Source organism: Mobula hypostoma, chromosome 5 (assembly GCF_963921235.1).
Source record: "Mobula hypostoma chromosome 5, sMobHyp1.1, whole genome shotgun sequence".
In the NCBI taxonomy this organism is placed as follows: domain Eukaryota; kingdom Metazoa; phylum Chordata; class Chondrichthyes; order Myliobatiformes; family Myliobatidae; genus Mobula; species Mobula hypostoma.
The window spans coordinates 4,038,184-4,063,289 of NC_086101.1; the positions used below are offsets into that span (position 1 = coordinate 4,038,184).

General features: G+C 45.4%; 1 protein-coding gene across 1 annotated transcript in view; it reads right to left on the minus strand.

Annotated features, from left to right (window-relative positions):
- Positions 1 to 4,209: 4,209 nt before the first annotated feature.
- Positions 4,210 to 25,106, minus strand: part of LOC134346509 (complement C2-like) — a 185,760-nt gene continuing 164,863 nt past the window's right edge. Inside the window, exons 16-18 of the mRNA XM_063047901.1 lie at positions 12,955 to 13,090; positions 7,332 to 7,381; positions 4,210 to 5,390 (exon numbers count right to left, since the gene is read on the minus strand). Of these exons, the coding sequence (XP_062903971.1) occupies positions 5,244 to 5,390; positions 7,332 to 7,381; positions 12,955 to 13,090 (333 nt within the window). The 3' untranslated portion in view covers positions 4,210 to 5,243. The remainder of the gene's footprint in view (positions 5,391 to 7,331; positions 7,382 to 12,954; positions 13,091 to 25,106) is intronic.

The following is a 25,106-nucleotide window of genomic DNA, read 5'->3' on the forward strand; positions in this document are numbered from 1 at the left end:
CCCGGACGGCCACATCTGCAGCAGAAGCGTCGAGCTGCAGCTCCTTAGGGACCGGGTTAGGGAACTGGAGATGCAGCACGATGACCTTCATCTGGTCAGGGAGAGTGAGGAGGTGATAGAGAGGAGCTATAGGCAGGTAGTCTCTCCGGGGCCTGGGGAGACAGATAAGTGGGTAACAGTCAGGAGAAGGAAGAGCAAGAGTCAGATACTAGACAGTACCCCTGTGACTGCCCTCCTTAACAATAAGTACTCCTGTTTGAGTACTTTTGGGGGGAGCGACCTACCTGGGGGAAGCAACAGTGGCCGCGCCTCTGGCACAGAGTCCGACCCTGTGGCTCAGAAGGGTAGGGAAAGGAAAAAGGCAGCAGTGATAGGGGACTCTGTAGTTAGGGGGTCAGACAGGCGATTCTGTGGACGCAGGAAAGAAACATAGTTGGTGGTTTGCCTCCCAAGTGCCAGGGTCCAGGATGTTTCTGATCGCATCCACGATATCCTGAAGTGGGAAGGTGAACATCCAGACGTCTTAGTACATATTGGTACCAATGACATAGTTAGGAAAAGGGAGGAGGTGCTGAAAACAGACGACAGGGAGTTAGGAAAGAAGCACAGAAGCAGGACCACAAGGGTAGTAAATTCAGGATTACTGACTGTGCCACCCAACGGTGAGTATAGGAATAGATTGAGGTGGAGGATAAATATGTGGCTGAGGGATTGGAGCAGGGGGCAGGGATTCAGATTTCTGGATCCTTGGGATCTCTTTTGGGGTAGGTGTGACCTGTACACCGAGGGGACGAATATTCTAGCGAGAAGGTTTGCTCATGCTATTGGGAAGAGTTTAAACTAGAATTGCTGGGGGTTGGGAACCATACTGAAGAGACGGAGGAAGGGGCAGTTGAATCACAAATTGAGAAAGCTTATAGGCAGCGAGAGAGTGAGCATAGGTAGGTGATAGAGAAGGGATGCGCTCAGACCGATCGTTTGAAATGTGTCCATCTTAATGCGAGGAGAATCATGAACAAAGCGGATGAGCTTAGAGCATGGATCAGTTCTTGGAGCTTTAATGTTGTTGCCATTACAGAGACTTGGATGGCTGAGGGGTAGGAATGGTTACTAAGAGTGCCAGGCTTGAGATGTTTCAGAAAGGACACGGAGGGAAGCAAAAGAGGTGGGGTGTGGCACTGTTGATCAGAGATAGTGTCATGGCTGCAGAAAAGGAGGAAGTCATGGAGGGATTGTCTACTGAGTCTCTGTGGGTGCAAGTTAGGAACAGGAAGGGGTCAATAACTCTACTGGGTGTTTTTTTTATAGGCCACCCAATAGTAACAGGGACATCGAGGAGCAGATAGGGAGACAGATTCTGGAAAGGTATAATTGCAACAGAGCTGTCGTGGAGGAAGATTTTAATTTCCCAAATATTGATTGGCATCTCACGAGAGCAAGGGATTTAGATGGGGTGGAGTTTGTTAGGTGTGTTCAAGAAGGTTTCCTGACACAATATGTAGTTACGCCTACAAGAGGAGAGGCTGTATTTGATCTGGTATTGGGAAATGAACCTGGGCAGGTGTCAGGACTCTCAGTGGGAGAGCATTTTTGAGGCAGTGATCACAATTCTATCTCCTTTACCATAATATTGGAGAGAGATAGGAATGGACAAGTTAGGAAAGCATTTAATAGGAATAAGGGGAAATATGAAGCTATCAGGCAGGAACTTGGAAGCATAAATTGGGAGCATATGTTCTCAGGGAAATATGCAGCAGAAATGTGACAAATGTTCAGGGGATATTTGCGTGGTTTTCTGCATAGGTACGTTGCAATGAGGCAGGAAAAGGGTGGTAAGGTACAGGAACAATGGTATACAAAGGCTGTTGAAAGTCTAGTAAAGAGGAAACGAAAAGCTTATGAAAGATTCAAAAAAACTAGGTAATTATACAGATCTAGAAAATTATAAGGCCAGCAGTAAGGAGTTTAAGCATGAAATTAGGAGACCAAAAGGGGCCACGAGAAGGCCTTGGCGAGCAGGATTAAGGAAATCCCCAAGGCATTCTACAAGTATGTGAAGAGCAAGAGGATAAGATGTGAGAGAATGGGACCAATCAAGTGTGAAGGCGGGAAAGTGCATATGAAACTGGAGGAGGTAGCGGACGTACTTAATGAATACTTTGCTTCAGCATTCACAACGGAAAACGATCTTGGCGGTTGTATGGATGAATTATAGCAGACTGAAAAGATTGAGCATATAGACATTAACAAAGAGGATGTGCTGGAGTTTCTGAAAAGCATCAAGTTGGATAAGTCATCGGGACCGGATGACATGTACCCCAGGCTACTGTGGGAGGCAAGGGAGGAGATTGCTGAGCCTTTGCCGATGATCTTTGCATCATCAGTGGGGACGGGAGAAGTTCTGGAGGATGAGAGGTTTGCAGATGTTGTTCCCTTATTCAAGAAAGTGAGTAGAGACAGCTGAGGAAATTATAGACCAGTGAGTCTTACTTCAGAAGTTGGTACGTTGATGGAGAAGATCCTGAGAGGCAGGTTTTCTGAACATTTGGAGAGGCATAATATGATTAGGAATGGTCAGCATGGCTTTGTCAAAGACAGGTCGTGCCTTACGAGCTTGATTGAGTTTTTTTGAGGTTGTAACTAAACACATTGATGAACGGAGAGCCATTGATGTAGTGTATATGGATTTCAGCAAGGCATTTGATAAGGTACCCCATGCAAGGTTTATTGAGAAAGTAAGGAGGCATGGGATCCAAGGGGACATTGCTTTATGGATCCAGAACTGGCTTGCTCACAGAAGGCAAAGAGTGGTTGTAGACGGGTCATATTCTGCGTGGAGGTCGGTGACCAGTGGTGTGCCTCAGGGATCTGTTCTGGGATCCTTGCTCTTCGTGATTTTTATAAATGACCTGGATGAGGAAGTGGTGAGATGGGTTAGTAAATTTGCTGATGACACAAAGGTTGGGAGTGTTGTGGATAGTATGGAGGACTGTCAGAAGTTACAGCGGGACATTGATAGGTTGCAAAACTGGGCTGAGAAGTGGCAGATGGAGTTCGACACAGATAAGTGTGAGGTGGTTCATTTTGAAAGAATATAGTATTAATGGTAAGACTCTTTGCAGTGCGGAGGATCAGAGAAATCTTGGGGTCCGTGTCCATAGGACACTCAAAGCCGCTGCGCAGGTTGATTGTGTGGTTAAAAAGGCATACGGTGCACTGGCCTTCATCAACCGTGGGACTGAGTTTAAGAGTTAATGCTGCAGCTATATAGGACCCTGGTCAGACTGTGGAGTACTGTGTTCAGTTCTGGTCACCTCACTGCAGGAAGGATGTGGAAACCATAGAAAGGGTGCAGAGGAGATTTACAAAGATGTTGCCTGGATTGGGGAGCATGCCTTATGAAAACAGGTTGAGTGAACTCGGCCTTTTCTCCTTGCAGCGACGGAGGATGAGAGGTGACCTGATCGAGGTGCATAAGATAATGAGAGGCATTGATCGTGTGGATAGTGAGAGGCTTGTCCCCAGGGCTGAAATGGCTAACACGAGAGGGAACAGTTTTAAGGTGCTTGGAAGTAGGTACAGAGGACAGAGGTATGTTATTTAACACAGAGAGTGGTGAGTGTGTGGAATGGGCTGCCGGCGACGGTGGTGGAGGCGGATACGATAGGGTCTTTTAAGAAACTCTTGGATAGGTACATGGAGCTTAGAAAAATAGAGGGCTATGGGTAACTCTAGGTAATTTCTAAAGTAAGTACATGTTTGGCACAGCATTGTGGGCCGAATGGTCTGTATTGTGCTGTAGGTTTTCTATGTTTCTATGAATAAAAATTAAATCAGGGGTTATTCTGTGGTTTTGAGGTGGGTAGATTGAGCGCTTAACCCAGGGTTGAATCCTTTGTTGATCTACAGTATTTAATGTCCGAGGAAGTGTGTGACAGCGGAATCTACACACTGAACACTCACGCAGTCTCCGAGCTGCAGGTTCGCCGGACAAAGATCTCCGAAGGTCAGTGGAGAAAGGACAAGAGTTGTTTCTGCGGTGTGGAGGTGATCGGTGGATGTGCTGGTAACATGTTCTCTTCCCCTTACTCCCTTCAGGGAGGGGTAGCTGAACAATCCGTCAGCGCATGAACTGTCACCTCACTGCTTTGCACAGCACACACACAATGCTGGAGGAACTCAGCAGGTCAGACACCATCAATGGGGGAGAATAAAGACAGGACGCTTTGGCCCGACACCATTTATTGTTTCATCCAGTGGCTCGTGCTTTACTCCGGGTTTTCCTACACTGCGGTTCCTCGTCACCGAAAGGACCGAGCGAGGGCGCTTGACGAAGGTTGACCTGAGAGTAGTTTAAAAGTTCGGCTCAACAGTGCGGGCTGAATGGCCTGTACTGCAAATCTGCAGGCGCTGGAAATCTAGAGCAACGCATAGAACATACTGGAGGAACTCAACAGATTAGACATCATCTCTGGAGAGGAATAAACTGACGATGTTTCAGGCCGAGACCATTGACTGGAACTCACTCATTATTTTAATCTTTCTCTCTGTGCATTATTTATTTTAAGGAATATTTACTTTAAATAATTATTGTTGTAACTTACAGAATTGTTCATGATTATACTGTACTGCAGTGCATCTGGAAAACCATAAATTTCATAGATCGTAGAACGAAGTCGGTCCGACCTTCTCACCTACACTGAGAGCAACCTAACTTTTCGCTCCAACATAACCCTCCATTGGAAGATACATGTCAGTGATATAAACCTGATTCTCGTTATGGTTCACGTTCAGATTTAGATTCTGGAGGAAGGCGAAGGGCTCCTTCTCATAACAAATTTACGGGTGCGAATGCAGGCAGGCTTTTTCACTGGGGTTGGGTAAGACTCGAACTAGAGGTCATGGGTGAAGGGTGAAAGGTAAAATATTTCATGGGAACATGAGGGGGACGCTCTTCACTCTGAGGATGGTGGGAGTGTGGAATGAGCTACCAGCACAGACAGATGCGGGTTCGATTTCAACGTTGACGAACAATTTGGATGGGTACAGGAATGGAAGGGGTATGGAGGGCAATGGTCCAGGTGCTGGTCGATGGGACGAGGCAGATTAATAGTCTGGCACAGAGTAGATGGGCCAAAGGGCCTGGTTCATGATGTTGTGTCTCTCTGACTTTCATCAGCGAGAAAGGGAGATCAAGGGCGGGGAAAGAGCACTCGATCGGTGAGCTCATTGCGTTCCTCCTCCTAATTGATAAACACCAGTGTCCCCTGAAGCGACTGCCTGAGCCACGGCTGCACCTTGAACAGGTTGATGTGGAAATCGCGGGCACTGTTCCTGTCAGGATTGAAGTCTGTACACACGTTTATCGATCCCCAGCTCACCACACCTGCCTGCGGAGAGTAGAAGAGACGCGCTGTCAGAATCCGCCAACGTTGACAATAAATACAGCAGATTCTGCAGAAGCTGTAAATCCAGAGAAACACACACAAAACGCTGGAGGTCAGGCAGCATCTGTGCTGACTTCGCCAGGACTGGAAATGAGGGAGAACGATGCCAGCGGTGGAGCGAGAGGAGGGGGAGGGGCGATGAAGTAACTGTCTGGGATGTGATAGGTAAAATAGGGAAAGGGCTGGAGAGGAAGGAATCTGATAGGAGAGAAGATTGGGCCATGGGAGAAAGGGAAGGAGGAGGGGAACCAGGGGGATGTGATGGGCATGTGTGGAGAAGAGATCAGCGCAGAGGGGAAGCAGAGTGGGGTACTGCAGAAGAGGGAAAAGGAGGGGAAAAATTACCTGAAATTAGAGCAATCATTCCATCAAGTTTGAGGCTCCCCAGAGGAGTATGAGGCTTTGCTCCTCCAACCTGAGAGTGGCCTGAGTGGGGGCGATGGACCAGGTTTCGGAATGGGCATGGGGGTTGGAATTAAAATGGTTGACCACGGGGAAATCCTGTGTGATTTTGATTTGTGTATAGAGCAAAGGTGGAAGGTGCTCGATAACATTGCCAGGGGTGTCGGGAGGTCGGGGGCGGGGGGGGGGGGAGGCATTGGGATTAGAGCGTGTGTAATGGTAAGAAGTGCAAGTTGGGAGGTTGTTGTTGGTGAGTGGACCGGGGCTGGGATGCTTTGAGTGTCGAGGAAGAGAGGTGAGGGGCTTGGAGAGAGCTTGCAGTTTGTGTGGAATGTGAGGCATTGAGGGCCCAAGAGGGTGGGGTAGGGGTCGCAGAGGGGTGACGGGTCATATAATAATAATAACATTTATAGAGCACTCTTCATACAGACCAAATCAGTATAAAGGTGTGGATTTATTTATTTTACTATTTTTATTTTATGTGGTGATATATCGCGTAGAAATATAAGATAAAAGGTAAATAAAACACACTCGAGGATGTGCTGTGGGGCAGACTGCAAGTATCGCTGTGCCTCCATTGCCAACATAGCATACCCACAACTTACAAACCCCGTGCTGTCCGTCTTTGGGGTGTTAGGAAACCGGAAAGCACGCGGGTACGGGGAGAACGTACAAACTACTTACAGACGGTGGAGGGAATTGAACTAGGGTGACTGGAACTGTAAAGCGTTATCATAGCCTCCCATGCACCCGTCGTTCCCAGCCCCCAGCACTCAATCACGCTCCCCACCCGCACCGCAACATCTCCCCACACTCTGCGATCTACTGTCCATCCACTGAGCACAGTGCACAGTGGCCCCGTTACTGCAGCCACAGCGCCGCCCACTGACAACCACGTGAACTGTGTGTACTGCCCTGGAACAGGCCACCCGGCCCATCGTGTCCGTGTTTTCCCCAGAAAACGGGATCTCCCCATGCTTTTACTCCCCCACAGCCCATGGCTTCTTATGGTCACATATCTCTCTGTGGAGGGAGAAGAGATACAGCACAGAGCAGACCCTTATGGAGAGCAACCCATCGGTTTAACCCGAGCCGAATCACAGGACAGTTTACAGTGCCCAGTTAACTAATACCCAGGACATCTTTGGACTGTGGTAGCAAACCGGAGCACCTGGAGGATACAGATGTGGTCATGGAAGAACACACGAAGTCCTTACAGATGACACCGGAATTGAACACCAAATCTGGAATGTCTGAGCTGCAATGAGTCATTCTAACCGCTACGCTACCATGGTGCAATGACCATTTTGTGGGATCTTGCTGTGCATTAGCCAACAGTTGTGGTTCAGGATAACTCGTGCCGTCTCTGGGATTCGAGACAGGCTGGGTCACATTCCCCACTCAGCCAACGGCTGCTCTGCAGTCTGTCCCTCCTGCTCACCCATTCCCCCATCCCGTTGCCTTTCGTCGGGCAAGACTCACCTGGAAGAACCGTCTCATCTTGTTGATGAACAGCGACCCTCCCGAGTCACCTGTGAAACAAGAAGGTTAACTTGCAGGTTGAGTCGGGGGCAAGCAAGGCAAATGCAACACCAGCATCCATTTGAAGAGGACAGGAATGTAAAAGCAAGGACTCTGGGAATGAAAGGGTAAATGAATCAGGAGCTTTTGATGGCTCTGGGCCTGTACTCCTTTGAATTTAGGATGTTCTCATTGAAACCTGTTGGATATAGAAAGGGCTCGATCGAGCGGTTGTGGAGAAGATGTTGCCTGTAGTGGGGGAGTCTAGGACCAGAGGACACAGCCTCAGAACAGAGGGATGTCCGTTTAGACAGAGATGGGGAGGGACTTCTTTAGCCGGAGGGTGGTGAATCTGTGTAATTTGTTACCACAGATGCCTGCGGAGGCCAAGTCATTGAGGATATTTAAAACGGAGGTTGATGGGTTCTGGATTAATCAGGGTATCAAAGGCTACGGGGAGAAGGCAGGAGAATGGGGATGAGAGGATTAATAAATCAGACATGATGGAATGGCTGAGCAGGCTTGATAGGTTGAATGGCCTAATTCTGCTCCTGTGTATTATGCCAAGAGATGGGCTGCTGGTCCAAGCTCAGTACACTGATCCCGCCCACGTGGGTGTCTCGTTTCCCTCAGCAATGACCCATTGTTGCTGCACTGGCCCGGACAATCCAAAGTGTTTAATTGGAGTAAGGGGACACATGAAGCTATCAGGCAGGAACTTGGAAGCACAAATTGGGAGCAGATGTTCTCATGGAAATGTACGGCAGAAAAGAGGCAAATGTTCAGGGTAATATTTTCGTGGTCTTCTGCATAGGTACGTCCCAATGAGACAGGGAAAGGATAGTAGGGTACAGGAACCATGGTGTACAAAGGCTGTTGAAAATCTAGTCAAGAAGAAAAGAAAAGCTTGCAGAAGTTTCAAAAACCTAGGTAATGATAGAGAGCTAGAAAATTATAAGGCTAACAGGAAGGAGCTTAAGAATGAAATTAGGAGAGCCAGAAGGGGCCATCAGAAGGCCTCGGCGAACATGATTAAGGAAAACCCAAAGGCATCTTCACAAGTATGTGAAGAGCAAGACGTGAGAGAATAGGACCAATCAAGTGTGACAGTTGAGAAGTGTGTATGGAACCGGAGGAGACAGTGGAGGTACTTAATGAGTACTTTGCTTCAGTATTCACTATGGAAAAGGATTTTGGCGATGACTTACAGCGGACTGAAAAGCTTGAGCATTTAGACTTTAAGGAAGAGGATGTGCTGGATCTTTCAGAAAGAATCAAGTTGGATAAGTCTCTGAGACTGACAAGCTATACCCCAGGCTATGTGGGAGGTGAGGGAGGAGATTGCTGAGACTCTGGCAATAACCTTTGCATCATCATTGGGGACTGGAGAAGTTTGGGAGGATTGGAGGGTTGCAGATGTTGTTCCCTTATTCAAGAAAGGGAGTAGGATAGCTCACAAAATTATAGACAAGTGAGTCTTCAGTAGTTGGCAAGTTGATGCAAAAGATCCTGAGAGGCAGGATTTATGAACATTTGGAGAGGCAAAATATGATTAGGAATAGTCAGCATGGCTTTGTCAAGGGCAGGTCATGCCTTACAGGCCTGACTGAATTTTTTGAGGATGTGATTAAACACATTGACAAAGGAAGAGCGGTAGATGTAGTGTGTATGGATTTCAGCAAGGCATTTGGTAAGGTACCCCATGCAAGGCTTATTGAGAAAGTAAGGAGGCATGGGATCCAAGGGGACCTTGCTTTGTGGATCCACAATTGGCTTGCCCACAGAAGGCAAAGAGTGGTTGTAGACGGGTCATATTTTACATGGAGGTTGGTGACCAATAGCATGCCTCAGGGATCTGTTCTGGGACCCCATCACTTTGTGATCTTTATAAATAAACTGGATGAGGAAGTGGAGGGATGGGTTAGTGAATTTGCTGATGACACCAAGGTTGGGGGTGTTGTGGATAGTGTGGAGGGCTGTCAGAGGTGAAAGCAGGACATCGGCAGGATGCAAAACTGGGTTGAGAAATGGCAGGTTGAGTTCAGCACAGATAAGTGTGAGGTGGTTCATTTTGGTAAGTCAAATATGATGACAGAATATAGTATTAATAGGAACATAGAAGATACAGCACAATACAGGCCTTTCGGCCCACAAAGCTGTACTGAACATGTCCTTATCTTAGAAATTACCTAGGGTAACCCATAGCCCATCTATTTTTCTGAGCTCCATGTACCTATCCAAAAGTCTCTTAAAAGACCCTGTCGTATCCACCTCCACTACTGTCGCCGGCAGCCCATTCCATGCACTCACCACTCTCTGTGTAAAAAACTTGCCCCTGACATCTCCTCTTTACCTACTTCCAAGCAGCTTAAAACTGTGCCTTCTTGTGTTAGCCATTCCAGCCCTGGGAAAAAGCCTCTGACTTTTCAAACAATCAATGCCTCTCATCACTATATGTATTATAGACTACCTCATGGGGAGCGAGAAGTGGAGAAGCAAATTTGTAAGGAGATGGCAGATATTTGAGGTAAGTACAAGGTTGTGATTGTGGGAGATTTTAATTTTCCACACATAGACTGGGAAGCCATACTGTAAAAGGGCTGGATGGTTTGGAGTTTGTAAAATGTGTGCAGGGTAGTTCTTTGCAGCAATACATAGAGGTGCCAACTGGAGAAGGGGCAGTGTTAGATCTCCTGTTAGGGAATGAGATCGTGCAGGTGACAGAGGTATGTGTTGGGGAGCACTTCAGGTTCAGTGATCACAATGCCATTAGTTTCAGTATAATTATGGAGAAGGATAGGTCTGGACCCAGGGTTGAGATTTTTAATTGGAGAAAGGCTAACTTTGAGGAGATGCGAAAGGATTTAGAAGGAATGGATTGGGACAAATTGTTTTATGGGAAGGATGTAATAGAGAAATGGAGATCATTTAAAGGTGAAATTTTGAGGGTACAGAATCTTTATGTTCCTGTTAGGTTGAAAGGAAAGGTTAAAAGTTTGAGAGAACCATGGTTTTCAAGGGATATTGGAAACTTGGTTCGGAAAAAGAGAGATATCTACAATAAATATAGGCAGCATGGAGTAAATGAGGTGCTCAAGGAATATAAAGAATGTAAAAAGAATCTTAAGAAAGAAATTAGAAAAGCTAAAAGAAGATATGAAGTTGCTTTGGCAAGTAAGCTGAACATAAATCGAAAGGGTTTCTACAGTTATATTAATAGCAAAAGGATTGTGAGGGATAAAACTGGTCCCTTAGAGAATCAGAGTGGACAGCTATGTATGGAACCAAAAGAGGTGGGGGAGATTTTGAACAAATTTCTTTTCTTAGGTATTCACTAAGGAGAAAGATATTGAATTGTGTAAGGTAAGGGAAACAGTTAGGGAAGTTATGGAAACTATGATGATTAAAGTAGAGGAAGTACTGGCGCTCTAAAGGAATATAAAAGTGGATAAGTCTCCGGATCCTGACGGGATATTCCCTGGGACCTTGAGGGAAGTTAGTGTGGAAATAGCAGGGGCTCTGACAGAAATATTTCAAATGTCATTAGAAACGGGGATGGTGCCAGAGGATTGGCATATTGCTAATATTGTTCCATTGTTTAAAAAGGGTTCTAAGAGTAAAGCTAGCAATTATTGGCCTGTGAGTTATGACATCAGTGGTGGGTAAATTGTTGGAAAGTATTCTTGGAGATGGTAAGATAGGGATAGACAGGGTCTGATTAGGAACAGTCAATATGGATTTGTCAGGGTCTGGGTAGACAGGGTCTGATTAGGAACAGTCAACATGGATTTGTGCGTGGAAGGTCATGTTTGACAAATCTTATTGATTTTTTTGAACAGGTTACTGGGAAAGTTGACGAGGGTAAAGCAGTGGATATTGTCTATATGGACTTCAGTAAGGCCTTTGACAAGGTTCCACACGGAAGGTTAGTTAGGAAGGTTCAATCATTAGGTATTAATATTGAAGTAGTAAAATGGATTCAGCAGTGGCTGGATGGGAGACACCAGAGAGTAGTGGTGGATAACTGTTTGTCAGATTGGAGGCCGGTGACTAGTGGTGAGCCTCAGGGATCTGTACTGGATCCAATGTTGTTTGTCATATACATTAATGATCTGGATGATGAGGTGGTAAATTGGATTAGTAAGTATGCAGATGATACTAGGATAGGTGGTGTTGTGGATAATGAAGTAGGTTTTCAAAGCTTGCAGAGAGATTTAGGCCAGTTAGAAGAGTGGGCTGAAAGATGGCAGATGGCGTTTAATCCTGAATAGTGTGAGGTGCTACATTTTGGTAGGACTAATCAAAATAGGTCATACATGGTAAATGGTAGGGCATTGAAGAACGCAGTAGAACAGAGGGATCTAGGAATAATGATGCATAGTTCCCTGGAGGTGGAATCTCATGTGGATAGGATGGTGAAGAAAGCTTTTGGTATGCTGGCCTTTATAAATCAAAGCATTGAGTATAGGAGTTGGAATGTAATGTTGAAATTGTACAAGGCATTGGTAAGGCCAAATTTGGAGTATTGTGTACAGTTCCGGTCACTGAATTATAGAAAAGATGCAAACAAAATAGAGAGGGTACAGAGAAGATTTACTAGAATGTTACCTGGATTTCAGCACCTAAGTTACAGAGAAAGGTTGAACAAGTTGGGTCTTTATTTTTTGGAGTGTAGAAGGTTGAGGGGGGGACTTAATAGAGGTATTTAAAATTATGAGGGGGATAGATAGAGTTGACATGGACAGGCTTTTTCCATTGAGAGTAGGGGAGATTCAAACAGGAGGACATGAGTTGAGAGTTAGGGGGCAAAAGATTAGGGGTAACATGAGGGGGAACTTCTTTACTCAGAGAGTGGTAGCTGTGTGGAACAAGCTTCCAGCAGAAGTGGTTGAGGCAGGTTCGATGTTGTCATTTAAAGTAAAATTGGATAGCTATATGGACAGGAAAGGAATGGAGGGTTATGAGCTGAGTGCAGGTCGGTGGGACTAGGTGCGAGTAAGCGTTCGGCACGGACTAGAAGGACCGAGATGGCCTGTTTCCTTGCTGTAATTGTTATATGGTTATGTGATTGTATCATCTTATACACTTCTATCAGGTCACCTCCCATCCTCCGTCGCTCCAAGGAGAAAAGGTCATGTTCACTCAACCTTTTTCTCAGGGCTGAAATGGCTGACACAAGGGGGCATGTCATCTCTCATCGCCTGACGGCATCTGACCCGCAGTGGTGTCCAGCGAAACTGAGACTTGGGAATATTAGTGCGACACAGAGTTGGGGAGAGGTACATCTAGGCGCGCACACGCACACACACACACACACACACACACACACACACACATACAGAGAAAGATGTTCATGCAGACGTATATACATACATAAAGACACAGACAGAGTCACACATCTTTTGGTAAGATGGTGGCGTACTCAGTCACAGCGGGCTCTACAGGGCCAAACAAAGGTGTTAACGTATTTGTTTTTATGTCCGCTAGATTGCTTGACATTAAGAACTTAAGGTACTGAAGATCTGCCTATTCGGGCAGGGCAGGGAGGAGGAGAGGAGGAGTGAGGGGCAGGGAGATATCTCACCATAGCATGTGTTGTCCTCTTGATTGGGGTCATTTCCCCCTGTGCAGAGGAATCTGTCGGTGACCACTTCCCTCACATCTTTCACATGCCGATATTCCGGAGACTCCAGTGCTTTCCTCTCGCAAGCTAACCGTGGCTGCAGGAAACCAATATGGCAGTGAGTCCACCGGGAGTCCAGGCCACCCAAGCCAGCCGCCACCACAGGGCTTCCTCCCAACCCTCGTGTCGACCCATGAGGAAACAGTGCCATGTAAAGAGACAGGGATAGAGCGAACGCTGGGAATTGCGAAGAGCCTTTCTTGGAAGTTCCTCAAGAACTGGACCTGAACATTCTACCCACGTGCCTCAAAATTCAAATTCTGGGGAAATTTATTATTAATGTACATATATGTCACCATATACAAGTCAAGTCACTTTTTATTGTCATTTCGTCCATAACTGCTGGTACAGTACACAGTAAAAACGAGACAACGTTTTCAGGATCATGGTGCTACATGAAACAATACAAAAGCTACACTGGACTACGTAAAACAACACAAAACTACACTAGACTACAGACCTACACAGGACTTCATAAAGTGCACAAGACAGTGCAGGCAATACAATAAATAATAAACAAGACAATAGGCACAGTAGAGGGCAGTAGGTTGGTGTCAGTCCAGGCTCTGGGTATTGAGGAGTCTGATGGCTTGGGGTTAGAAACTGTTACGTAGTCTGGTTGTGAGAGCCGAATGCTTCTGCGATTCATTTTCTTGCAGGCATTCACAGTATGTACCATGAAACAAAAAAGAAATAATAAAAATAATGCTTTGAAAGCACAAACTGGAGATTGTTCAGGAGTTTGCTACCCATGGCAACCACGTTAATGTCGACGGGTGTGTGGGTTCTGTGACCAGGTACACGGAGAAGTGAACAGAGGATGTCACCATCACGAAACACATTGGGGTGAGGGCAAATCAGAAGCCATGGCTTGCCGCAGACACTCGTGCCAGGCTGCGGGATCGTGATGCTGCTTTCAGATCGGGAGATGCGATACCTGTCAGGAAAACAAGCACTGTGTTTTCCCACTCCCCAGGAAGGCGAACTGGGAGCATTCTTAGGGAATTTACAATCACTTTTGCGATATCCACAGACACAAGTTGAATATGGCAGGGAATATAGAGGTTTACAGACTACAAGTCTACCCTGCATGTCAGTGACCAGGGTATCTCACTCTCTGAGAGGCTGAAAGTCTTCTACGCCCAGTACGATGCACGGAACCAAGTTGGGCAAGGAAGGCAATCCTCACCCCAGGGGAGTAGACACTCTGTCTGGCTAAAGCTGAGGTGAAGAAGACCCGGGCTAAGGCCTGAGGATGTGGTGCTGAGGATTTATAAGGCACTGGTGAGGCCTCACCTTGAGTATTGTGAACTGTTTTGGGCCCCTCATCTTAGAAGAGATGTGCAGTGTCCAGATGTGCAAAGCTGATAGACATCTATCCACACAGACTCAAGGGTGTGATCTCTGCCAAAGCTGCATCTGCTAACTACTGACTTGAAGGTGAATACTTATGCAGTCAACTATTTTGTGTTTTATACTTTTAATTAACTTAGATAACATTGTAGAGATCTGTTTTCACTTAAACATTAAGAGTTTTTTTCTGTTGATCGGATTCAAAAAAGCCAAATTAAATCCACTGTGATTCAACGCTGTAAAAGAATAAAACATGAAATCCTCCAAGGGGGTTGAATACTTTTTATAGGCACTACATCTTGGTCTGAAACTGACCTGTTAAATCTACAAAGAAAAATAAGTACTGAAATGAAAAATTTCAGAAAACATTATGTACACTCGAATATGCTTAAACTAGCACTAATTATGACAGAAGCGGGAGGAGAAACAACAGACATTAAAAATCTGCACAACAGTCAGATAAAACTTTTTCATCAACGTTCAGCACTCCCTGTGAGCAGACGCAATTCTGATAAGACCTATCCACCACTAATCTGAAGTGAGAGCAGAACCAGAGAAAAAAATCACTATTAAAGAGAAAAATGGAAAAGCAGGACCCTCCATGGAAGACATCCCCATGATGTGAGCAGACTAGATATCGAGAAAGAAGCATCGAACACCTGGCTCAGAGTTGGATATCTCTTCCCAGAGACAGAAGGGTTCATCGTGGCAATACGGGACCAGGTGATTAACACAAAAATATTATCAAAGATGCATAATAAAAGACCAACAAATTGAAGACAAGAAATTCAAGACAACAAATGCAGAAAATGCCAAGAGAAACCAGAAACAATCCAACACATAACAGGATCCTGCAGCAGTTTAACTCAATCTGATTACTTACAGAGACGCTAACATTATTCATCAGAATCTTGCTCTTAAAAAAAAATTCAGAAAAGAAATCATACCTTACTACAAATACAAGCCTGATCCAGTTTTAGAGTGAAAATCCCAAAAATTGTTTGACAACCATTTCATTGTAAACAGACAGGACAATCCATAATAACTGTCCAGATATAATAACACAGGATAAACAAGCAAGGACAACTCGCTTAATATATATCACCATTCCAAACACACAAAATGTACAGAAATCAGTAAGTGAAAAACACGAGAAAAATGCTGAATTAAAAGAGGAAATTGAAAGACTACCGAACATTGACAAGGTGTGCAATGTCCTGATAGTAATATCTACAGCTGATGTCATCCCAAAGTCACTACACGATATCAATAAACAATTAGGGTTCCACAGCAATATCTGTGTAAATTTCCAGAAACCACAATACTAAACATCACTAGAATTGTCTGACAGGTTCTGGCAATTGACAAATGAGAGTGCATGGCTATGCCCGTAGCTCAGGCTTTACCAGCTTGAGCTGAGAAAAAATGAATAATGATAGTAAATAAGCAATATTATCTGGAACATTCGATGAAAATTCCTTGAAGGTGATTTCACGGGTTTTGGGAACACTCCACTGCTCAGATGAGTGAAGTTTAGTGAGGTCATCCCCTCTGCTTCAACAGCCTAATAGCTGAGGTATAATGGCCATTCCTAAACGTGGTGGTGTGGGTGCTGAGGCTCCTGTACCTGCATGATGGCATGGCCCGGATGCCTGGGGTCCTCGATGATGATGATGCTGCTGCTTTGTGGTGACAGTGCCTCATGTAGATGTGACCAGTCGTGGGGAGGGCTTTCGATCTGATAGACTATTCTGAGTTGTAGGCTTTTCCTCTATTGTACTGGTATTTCCATACCAGACCATGATGCTACCAGTCAATACACTCTCCACCACATAGACAGGTTTGTCAAAGTTTTAGATGACATGCTGAACCTGAGATCACAGGACCATAAGATATAGGAGAAGAATTAGGCTATTTGGTCCATTGAGTCTGCTCTGCCATTTCATCATGGCTGATCCATTTATGGAATCCTACACAAGACTCCCAAATCCCTTTGCACCTTAGACTTTTGAAATTTATCTCCATTTAGACTTGTGTTTTATTTATACATTTCCCAACACTGTATTTCATCTGACATTTCTCCTATTCTTCTAATCTGCCTAAGTCTTTCTGCAACCTCTCTACTTCCTTAAAATTACCTGACCCTGACCCTGACCTATCATTGTATAACCCACAATTGATTCTTGAAAGATCAGTACTTTATGTTGACTTTAGGAGAGCATGGAGCGATCACTCTCCGCTTAACATCGACGGCTCCTCCATAGAGATTGTACAAATTTCTTGGTGTTCACCTGACGGAGAATCTCACTTGGTCCCTCAACACTAGCTCCATAGCTAAGAAAGCCCAGCAGCGTCTCTACTTTCTGAGAAGGCTGAGAAAAGTCCATTTCCCAACCCCATCCTCACCTCATTCTACAAAGGTTGTATCGACAGCATCCTGAGCAACTGCATCACTACCTGGTTCAGAAATTGCACCGTCTCGGATGCAAGACCCTGCAGCGGATAGTGAGATCAGCTGAGAAGATCATCGGGGTCTCCCTTCCCACCAGTACAGACATTTATACCTTATGCTGCATCCGCAAAGCTAACAGCATTATGAAGGACCCCACACACCCCTCAAACAAACTCTTCTCCCTCCTGCCATCTGGCAAAAGGCTCTGAAGTATTCGGGCTCTCACAACCAGACTATGTAACAGTTTCTTCCCCCAAGCCATCAGACTCCTCGATACCCAGTCCAGACTGACACCAACCTATAGTCCTGTGTAGGTCTGTAGTCTAGTGTAGCATTTGTGTTGTTTTATGTAGTCCAAAGTAGTTTTTGTATTGTTTCATGTAGCACCATGGTCCTGAAAACGTTGTCTCATTTTTACTGCGTACTGTACCAGCAGTTATGGTCAAAATGACAATAAAATGTAACTTGACTTGACTAATGCATCTACAATTTCTTCGGCCACGTCTTTAAAAACCATGAGATGTATACCTTCTGGTCTAGGTAACTTATCTACCTTCAATCTTTTCAGTTTCCCAAAGACCTTCTCCATTATGTTGGCAAGTTCACATCCTTCTGCCTCCTGACACTCACGAACGTCCCGCATACTGCTGGTACCTTCTATAGTGAAACTGTTGCAAATTACTTACTCGGTTCCTCTGCCATTTCTTTGTCCCCCATTACGATCTCTCCAGCAACATACCGTCAGGTATGGAGCGGCCACTGCACAGGACCGGAGAAAGCTCAGCCATCTCCATCATGGGAGGGAGGCACCCCAGCATCAGAACATCTTCAAAAGGCAATGCCTCAAAAAAGCAGTATCCATCATTAAGGCCCCTCATCACCCAGGACATGCCCTCTTATCTTTGCATTCATCATGGAAGAGACACACGCACAACATTTTACGAACAGCTTCTTTCCCTCTTGCCAAGAAATTTCTGAATGGACAATGAACCCATGACCACTACTCCTCTGCCATCAGATTTCTCAATGGATAATGAACCAATGAAGAGCTTCTTTCCCCACCATCAGATTTCTGAATGGACAATGAACCCATGACCACTACTCCTCTGCCATCAGATTTCTCAATGGATAATGAACCCATGAAGAGCTTCCTTCCCCCACCATCAGATTTCTGAATGGACAATGAACCCATGAACTCTACCTCAGTATCTTTGCTCCTTTATTTGCACTTTTATTTTAATTATTTTCACACATTTATTTCTTATTGTAAGTTAGCGTATTTATATATTGCACTGTACTGCTGCCACAAAACAACTCATTTCACAACATACACCAGTGATATTTAACCAGATTCAGATTCTGCACTCCCTCCCAAACAGCACCGTGTGATGAGACCGCGATCCAAAGGTGGTGCACTTTACTGCAAGGGTCTAACCACGTGCTTGTATATTGCAACATGACGGCATTACTTTTAATTTCTCCTTTCGGCCTTTGAAGGGAAGAATTTGATCCATTCCCTGCTGTGGCATTAGATAACCTTCCTCACTTGATCCTCTGTTATCTGTCATGGCAAGCGGCATGGATGAATAACGAAGGGCATCTATGGATGTTGGTTGGGCTGTCCCATGTCAGTGGGTCCTTGGACCGGACTAAGTGGCCATGCAGGCCAGTGCGTCAGCTGTTACATACCTCATGGATATCTTGTGACTGTCTTATGAGGATGATGTAATGGTCTTGCGGAGGTCACATGATGTAAATTTTCCCGCTGATGTGAGTTCACGTGATGACCTGTTCTCAACAGGTACGTATAAGGGTAGGCCCCGGGTGACGCAGTTAGTTTTCCCAGTTGAGTTTTAAGTTTAGTTCGTCAGTTACTCCGTATTGCTACGTATATTTTTTATGATGCAGTTTCGTTTTAAAATGGAGTTTTGTTTTCTATTGTAAGGCACAGAAGTGTTGGGCTAGTAGTGTTACCAATCGCTGCCAGGTTTGTTGATGTATCTTTTCAGTAGTATTGGAGAGTGAAGACGGGAACCTGAAGGAGTTGTTTGGTGGTTTTGGAAAGGATTGACCATTATTGAATTCGTTCAAGTAAGAGTGATCTGCATGAGATAACCTCTGCTAAAAGCAGCAGAAAAGGTTGTGCAGTATCTAGTCTACGGAGGAAAAAGTCAGTGCCTTTAAACCGTTTTATTTCCGTCGTCGTGAGTCCTGCAGACAAGGCGGGTTCCGGCTGGGATCGGCAGTAATGTCGAGTCTTCGAGGAAATCTTTACTTCAGGAAAGTCTCTCCTAATTGACTGTGTCAATCTCTTGGACTTTTAAATTTACCATTCTAAGAACTGTGTTCTAATTTACCACGTTAAGACTGTGTTCGCATTTACCGCTTTAAGAACTAGTACTGAGTTGGGTGGTTTGTTTAATGGCCGCATAGCAGTTTACTTCCGGTTAAGGTTTTCGTTTGTTTATCTTCTTACTAATTTTGAGCAGAGTTTAATAAACGTTTATTTGTTTATAAAATCTGACTCATTTCTATACTCATTGTTGCCGGTCACGTGACACAGCACATCCAGGGACCTGTCACCGGCTAGTCCCAGGATCAATACCGGAGATCGAAGTCTGAAGACTGGAGACCGAAGGCCTGGAGGCCTGTGCTGGAATGGGAGGACTATCCTTGTGTGTGTGTGTGTGTGTGTGTGTGAGAGTGAGTAGGCGTGAGGGAGGACAGGGGCTTGTTTTACTGTTGTTGTTTTGTTGCTTGCTATGTTCTGTGTTGTTCTACCAAGCTTTTTGGGTATGCGATGTTGGTGCCGGAATGTGGTCTCGCTCTGCCTGCAGCACAGTAACGCTGAAAGTGCACTGACTGTATGTTTTGACATAGATGTGAACGATAAATCTGTATCTGAATCCTCAGCGTGTCAGTAACTTTCATCCATGACCTGCTCCCGTACCTCCTACATTCACATCCAAGTCATCAATATATTCGGCCTGGTTGCATCACGACCTGGTGTGGAAACACAGATGCCCTTCGAAAGGTAGTGGATACAGCCCAGTACATCACGAGTAAAGCCCACCCCACCATTGGACACATCTACACAGAGCGTTGTCACAGGAAAGCAGCGTTCATCACCAAGGACCCGCACTATCCAGGCCACGCTCTCTTCTCGCGGCACCAGCATGGTGGTACAGGAGCCTCAGGACCCACACCAACAGCTTTAACAACAGTTATTATCCATCAACCAACAGGTTCCTGAACCGGCATTGATAACTTCACTTGCACCATCGCTGAACTGTTCCCACCGAATTGCACGCACTTTCAAGGACTCTTCATCTCCTGTTCATTATTGAGTGATTGATTGATTGATCAATCGATCTATCTATTTTTTGCTTATTTCTTCGTTTTTCCCTCTTTCCATGATTGCACAATGTGTTGCGCCTTTGCACACCGGCTGTTTGCCCTGTTGGGTGTGCTCTCTCATTAATTCTATTATCTTTCTTGGATACTGCATATGCCCATAAGAAAATAAATCTCAGGGATGTATATGGTTACACTTGCATACTTTGATAACAAATTTACTTTGAACTTTAAATCACGAACAAAGGTTCCAGCACTGTGCCAGCTTTCCAATGCACACACCGTTGGAATATCCTGCATGGACCAGTCCTTCAGCCCTCGATGTTGTGCTATTTAACCACCTCAAAGATCAGCCGAACCCTTCCCTTCCACACACCTCTCTAATTCCCTATTATCCAAGTGCCTATGCTCTTAAAGGCGGGAGGAGAGAGAGCGGCGCGCCACGCGTGCGCAGCCCTCCGATGAAAAATGATATCGTATCTGTTAAATAGAGGCCGTGGACAATTCTGATTTGATGGAGATGGACGTGAAAGCACAGAGGAACATCTGGAAAAATTTCTGAAATGCTCGTTCGCTGCTGTCGTTACTGCGCGGTCAGGAATCTTTCGGAGGGAAGGCCTCAAAATCCCCGGCCTTGCCTGCTGTTGGCGACCGAGTAGGAGGTTGAATCATTTGGACAGAGATGGTGCTCAGTACTCAGTGTCGGACAGCTGATCAGAGCTCGAAGATTTCGGACGACTCAGAGTCGGACCGTGGTCAGGTATGGCAGGGAGAGTTTTTCTTCCTTCTCCCGTCTGCGTGAGATGTGGGACATTTGAGAGACTTTGAACTTTACTGTGCTCATGGACTTCTTCATCAAGTTATGGTATTGTTGCACTGTTGTAACTATATGTTATAATTATGTGGTTTTGTCAGTTTTTTCAGTTTTGGTCCGTCCTGTGTTTTGTGATATCACACTGGAGGAAATATTGTATCATTTCTTAATGCATGCATTACTAAATGACAATAAAAGAGGACTGCGTGTCTTCATTATCTAATAAATGTCCCTAATGAACCTGCCTCCATCATCACCCCCCAACATAGAAGAGTACAGCACAGGGAGAGGCCATTCACCCCACAATGTTGTGATAAACCAGATAAAAAAAAACAAATCAAAATGACGCAAACACTAATCCCTCCTACCTACGCAATGCCCATATCCCTCCATCTTCCATACATCCACATACCTATCCAAACATCTCTTAAAAGTCTCTGATGTGTTTGCCTCTTCCACCATACCAGGCAGCGCATTCCAGGCACCCAAGAATCTGCGTAAAAAATGTCCCTCACATCCCCCTTGGACCTACCCCCTCTCATCTTCAATGCATGCCCTCTGGTGTTAGACATTTCAACCCTGAGAAAGAGATAAACTCAGTCCATCCTCACTATGCCTCTCGTCATCCTGGACATATTTATCAGATCTCCAATTGGCTTCCAGAGCTCCACAGGAGACAACCCGAGCTTAACCAGGCAGCATCATGGTCAACCTCGTCTGCACGCTCTCCAAAGCCTCAACATCCTTCCCATAGCGGGGCGACCTGAACGGGATGCAATACCCCAGATGTGGCCTCACCAGAGTTTGATAAAGTTACAACATAGCCTCTTGACTTTTGAACTCAATGCCTTGACTAATATAAGCAAGTGTTCCATAAGCCCTGTTAACCACCTTATTGACCTGTGCAGCCACTTTCAACTGGCTATGAGACTGGACCTGAAGATCTCTCTGCTCTCCTTGCATTTGCCATGCCAAGGTGCAACATCTCACATTTATCTGGATTAAACTCCATCTGCCATTTCTCAGCCCATATCTGCAACTGATCTATATTGTGCTGTATTCTTTGCCAGTCCTCTACACTGTCCACAACTCTACCAATCTCGGTCTCATCTACAAACGTTCTAACCCACCCATCTACATTTTCATCCAGATCATTCATATACACCACAGGCAGCAGGGGTCCCAGCACAGATCCCTGTAGAACATCACTAATCACAGACCTCCAGCTCGAATAAGTCCCTTCAACCACTATTCTCTGTTTTTTTTTATGTGCAGCTGTGGATGCCAGATCATTTAGTGTACTTAAGGCCGAGCTGGATCGGTTCTTTATTGGACACGGCATCAAAGGGTACGGGAAGAAGGCCGGGGAGTGGGGTGGAGGAGGGGGATAAAAGGATGAGCCATGATTAAATGGCGGAGCAGACTCAATGGGCCAATTCACCTAATTCTGCTCCTACATCTTATGGTCTTTTGACACTCCCCTGATACAGCTATGATATTGTCCCTAATTAATAGGGCAACTACCCCACCCACTTTTTTTAAACCTCCATCTTTTCTAAATCTTCAGAAATCTGGTACAGTGAACCCCTGTTATAACGCGATCGTTTGGGTCCATAAAGTGTCATTGCGAAAAAAGCAGGTCGTGCTAAATCAGGGTTCAAGAAAATCAGTGTTCAAACTGACCCAATGTTGACCTAACATTCTAAAACGCCTCTTCACATCAAAGTTGCTGGTGAATGCAGCAGGCCAGGCAGCATCTCTAGGAAGACGAACAGTCGACGTTTCGGGCCGAGACCCTTTGAGACCCGTGTTTTCGATTCTAAAACGCCCCTACTTTCACCCTATCTGACCCGCTTTTTGCACATTTACCTTCTGGCAAGTAAATCACCTTTGAATTAAAGAATTCTGCGAATAAATCGTTGTTGCTACTGTAGAAATTAAAACACAAATTAATTGTTAGTAAAGCTTTTTAATACAAAAAACAATAAATAAAGACATTCAAGAATATTAGCAATCATCATTTACAGTTTATTTCTTTGAAAAGTGATCAAGTGTTCCGAGCTTGAACGTAGCATATCGCTGGCTGTGAGCGAAATCTAGAAAGCTTGTGAGTTGGAGGTTTTTTATGTGGTCCACCTCCTGGGTCTCCAGCCGACGGAGGCTAGCGTCAAGGTGTTCAATGGCTTCAGACACTTGTGGGGGTGGGGACGGAGGCTCTTCATTGTCATCTTCTTGTGGCTCGAGAACCGGTACACTTGCTTCCACCGGCGTTATCGTTACCTTACGGATGATCTCGGCATCCTTCAGGTGCCCATATGTTGGGTGTTCGTCGTCAGCAGAGTGCCACTGGTGTAACTCTTTGTTCCATTCTTCGGGGAGAGTTTTTAGTTCAGCCAGGTATTCGCTGGTGGTGGCACTGTCTCCTGACACTATCACTTGAGAAATCCTGTGATGGTGTTTAAACCGGTCTAGACGTCCATTGCTAGCTTTGAACTGTGAGGTTTCTCCATTGATCTGCTTGTCAAACTTCTCGGCTTGAGCTTTGAGAATAGGGCCGGAAATTGAAAGGCTTTCTGAGCGAGCTTGAATGAACCACTGGTACAGGGAGTCATCGATGCTGACACCTTTGGCTGTCTTCAGGCGTCTGGCTTCTTCTTCAACTTCGCAAAGTGGCGCGCGTTAACTTTCCTTTGTGATATTTCCAGCCACGAAGTGTTGTTTCTGCTATTCCGTGGACTCGTGCAACTTGAGTTTGACTTTTAGTCTTGATTGTGTCAAGTGCGTGAAGCTTATCTTTCACAGAAAAAAGTTTCTTCTTCTAGCAGTTTGTTCCATTTTGAGCAAAAAAAAGGTCTAATGAGTCACACAAAATGCTGGGGAGTATAAATTGAAATGGATATGGATGGATATGGTGTCCAATGACTCATTGCATTATATCTGAATTCGCATTAAATCGGGACGCGTAAAATCGAGGTTTCACTGTATATTTCTCACACACTCCCTTATCTCTCTCAACCAAGTTTCAGTAATGGTTACCACATCGTAGTTCCATGTACTGATCCATTCTCTAAGTTCATCACCTTTACCCATAATACTCCTAGTATTAAAATATACACACTTCAAACTATCCAACCCATCATACCGGTAATTTCGATTTTGCTTTTCAATACTTTCCCTGATCTTCTGGTCCGATCCTTCCCTTACTGACCTAGGGCTCCGCTTCCCTAACCCCTGGAAGAGTAGTTTAAACTCTCCCGAGGTGCATCAGCAAACTTCCCTGCCAGGATATTGGTTCCCCTCCAGTTCAGGTGTAATCCATCCCTTTCCCCAGAAAGAAGATTGTGGGTGAACGGCTAAGGTTTTCCAGAGTGAAGGCAATTTTACTACTCGGGGTAAAAGAGAGGCAAGACTGCACAGGCACGTGATGTCAGCCAGAAGAGCAGGAAAAGTTCTAAAAGACCGCCACATACAGTTGGCAGAGTTCAGAGCAGGCAGCGGAGTGAGAGGTGGCAGAATGATAGGGGTTTGGCTCAATGGGCTCAGGCGGAAACAAGGCGAGGTAGGTTTACCTGTGTTAATTGCGGAAAGGAAGTATTGTGTGTGTGAAGCCGTTTTTCTGTGCTCAGTGTCAGACGTGGGAGGTCCTGGAGTCTCCCAGCCTCCCAGACGACAATATCTGCACCCGGTGTGTCGAGCTGCAGCTCCTAAGGGACCGTGTTAGGGAAATGGAAATGCAGCTCGATGACCTTCACCTGGTCAGGGAGAGCGAGGAGGTGATAGAAAGGAGTTATAGGCAGGTGGTCACACCGGGTCCACGGGAGACAGACAAGTGGGTCACAGTCAGGAGGTGGAAGGGGAAGAGTCAGATACTAGAGAGTACCCCTGTGGTTGTACCCCTCGACAATAAGCACTCCTGTTTGAGTACTGTTGGAGCAGGGGGCAGGGATTCAAGTTTTTGGATCATTGGGACCTCTATTGGTGCAGGCGTGACCTGTACAAAAAGGACGGGTTACACTTGAATCCTAGGGGGACCAATATCCTGGCAGGGAGATTAGCGGGGGCTACTGAGGTGACTTTAAA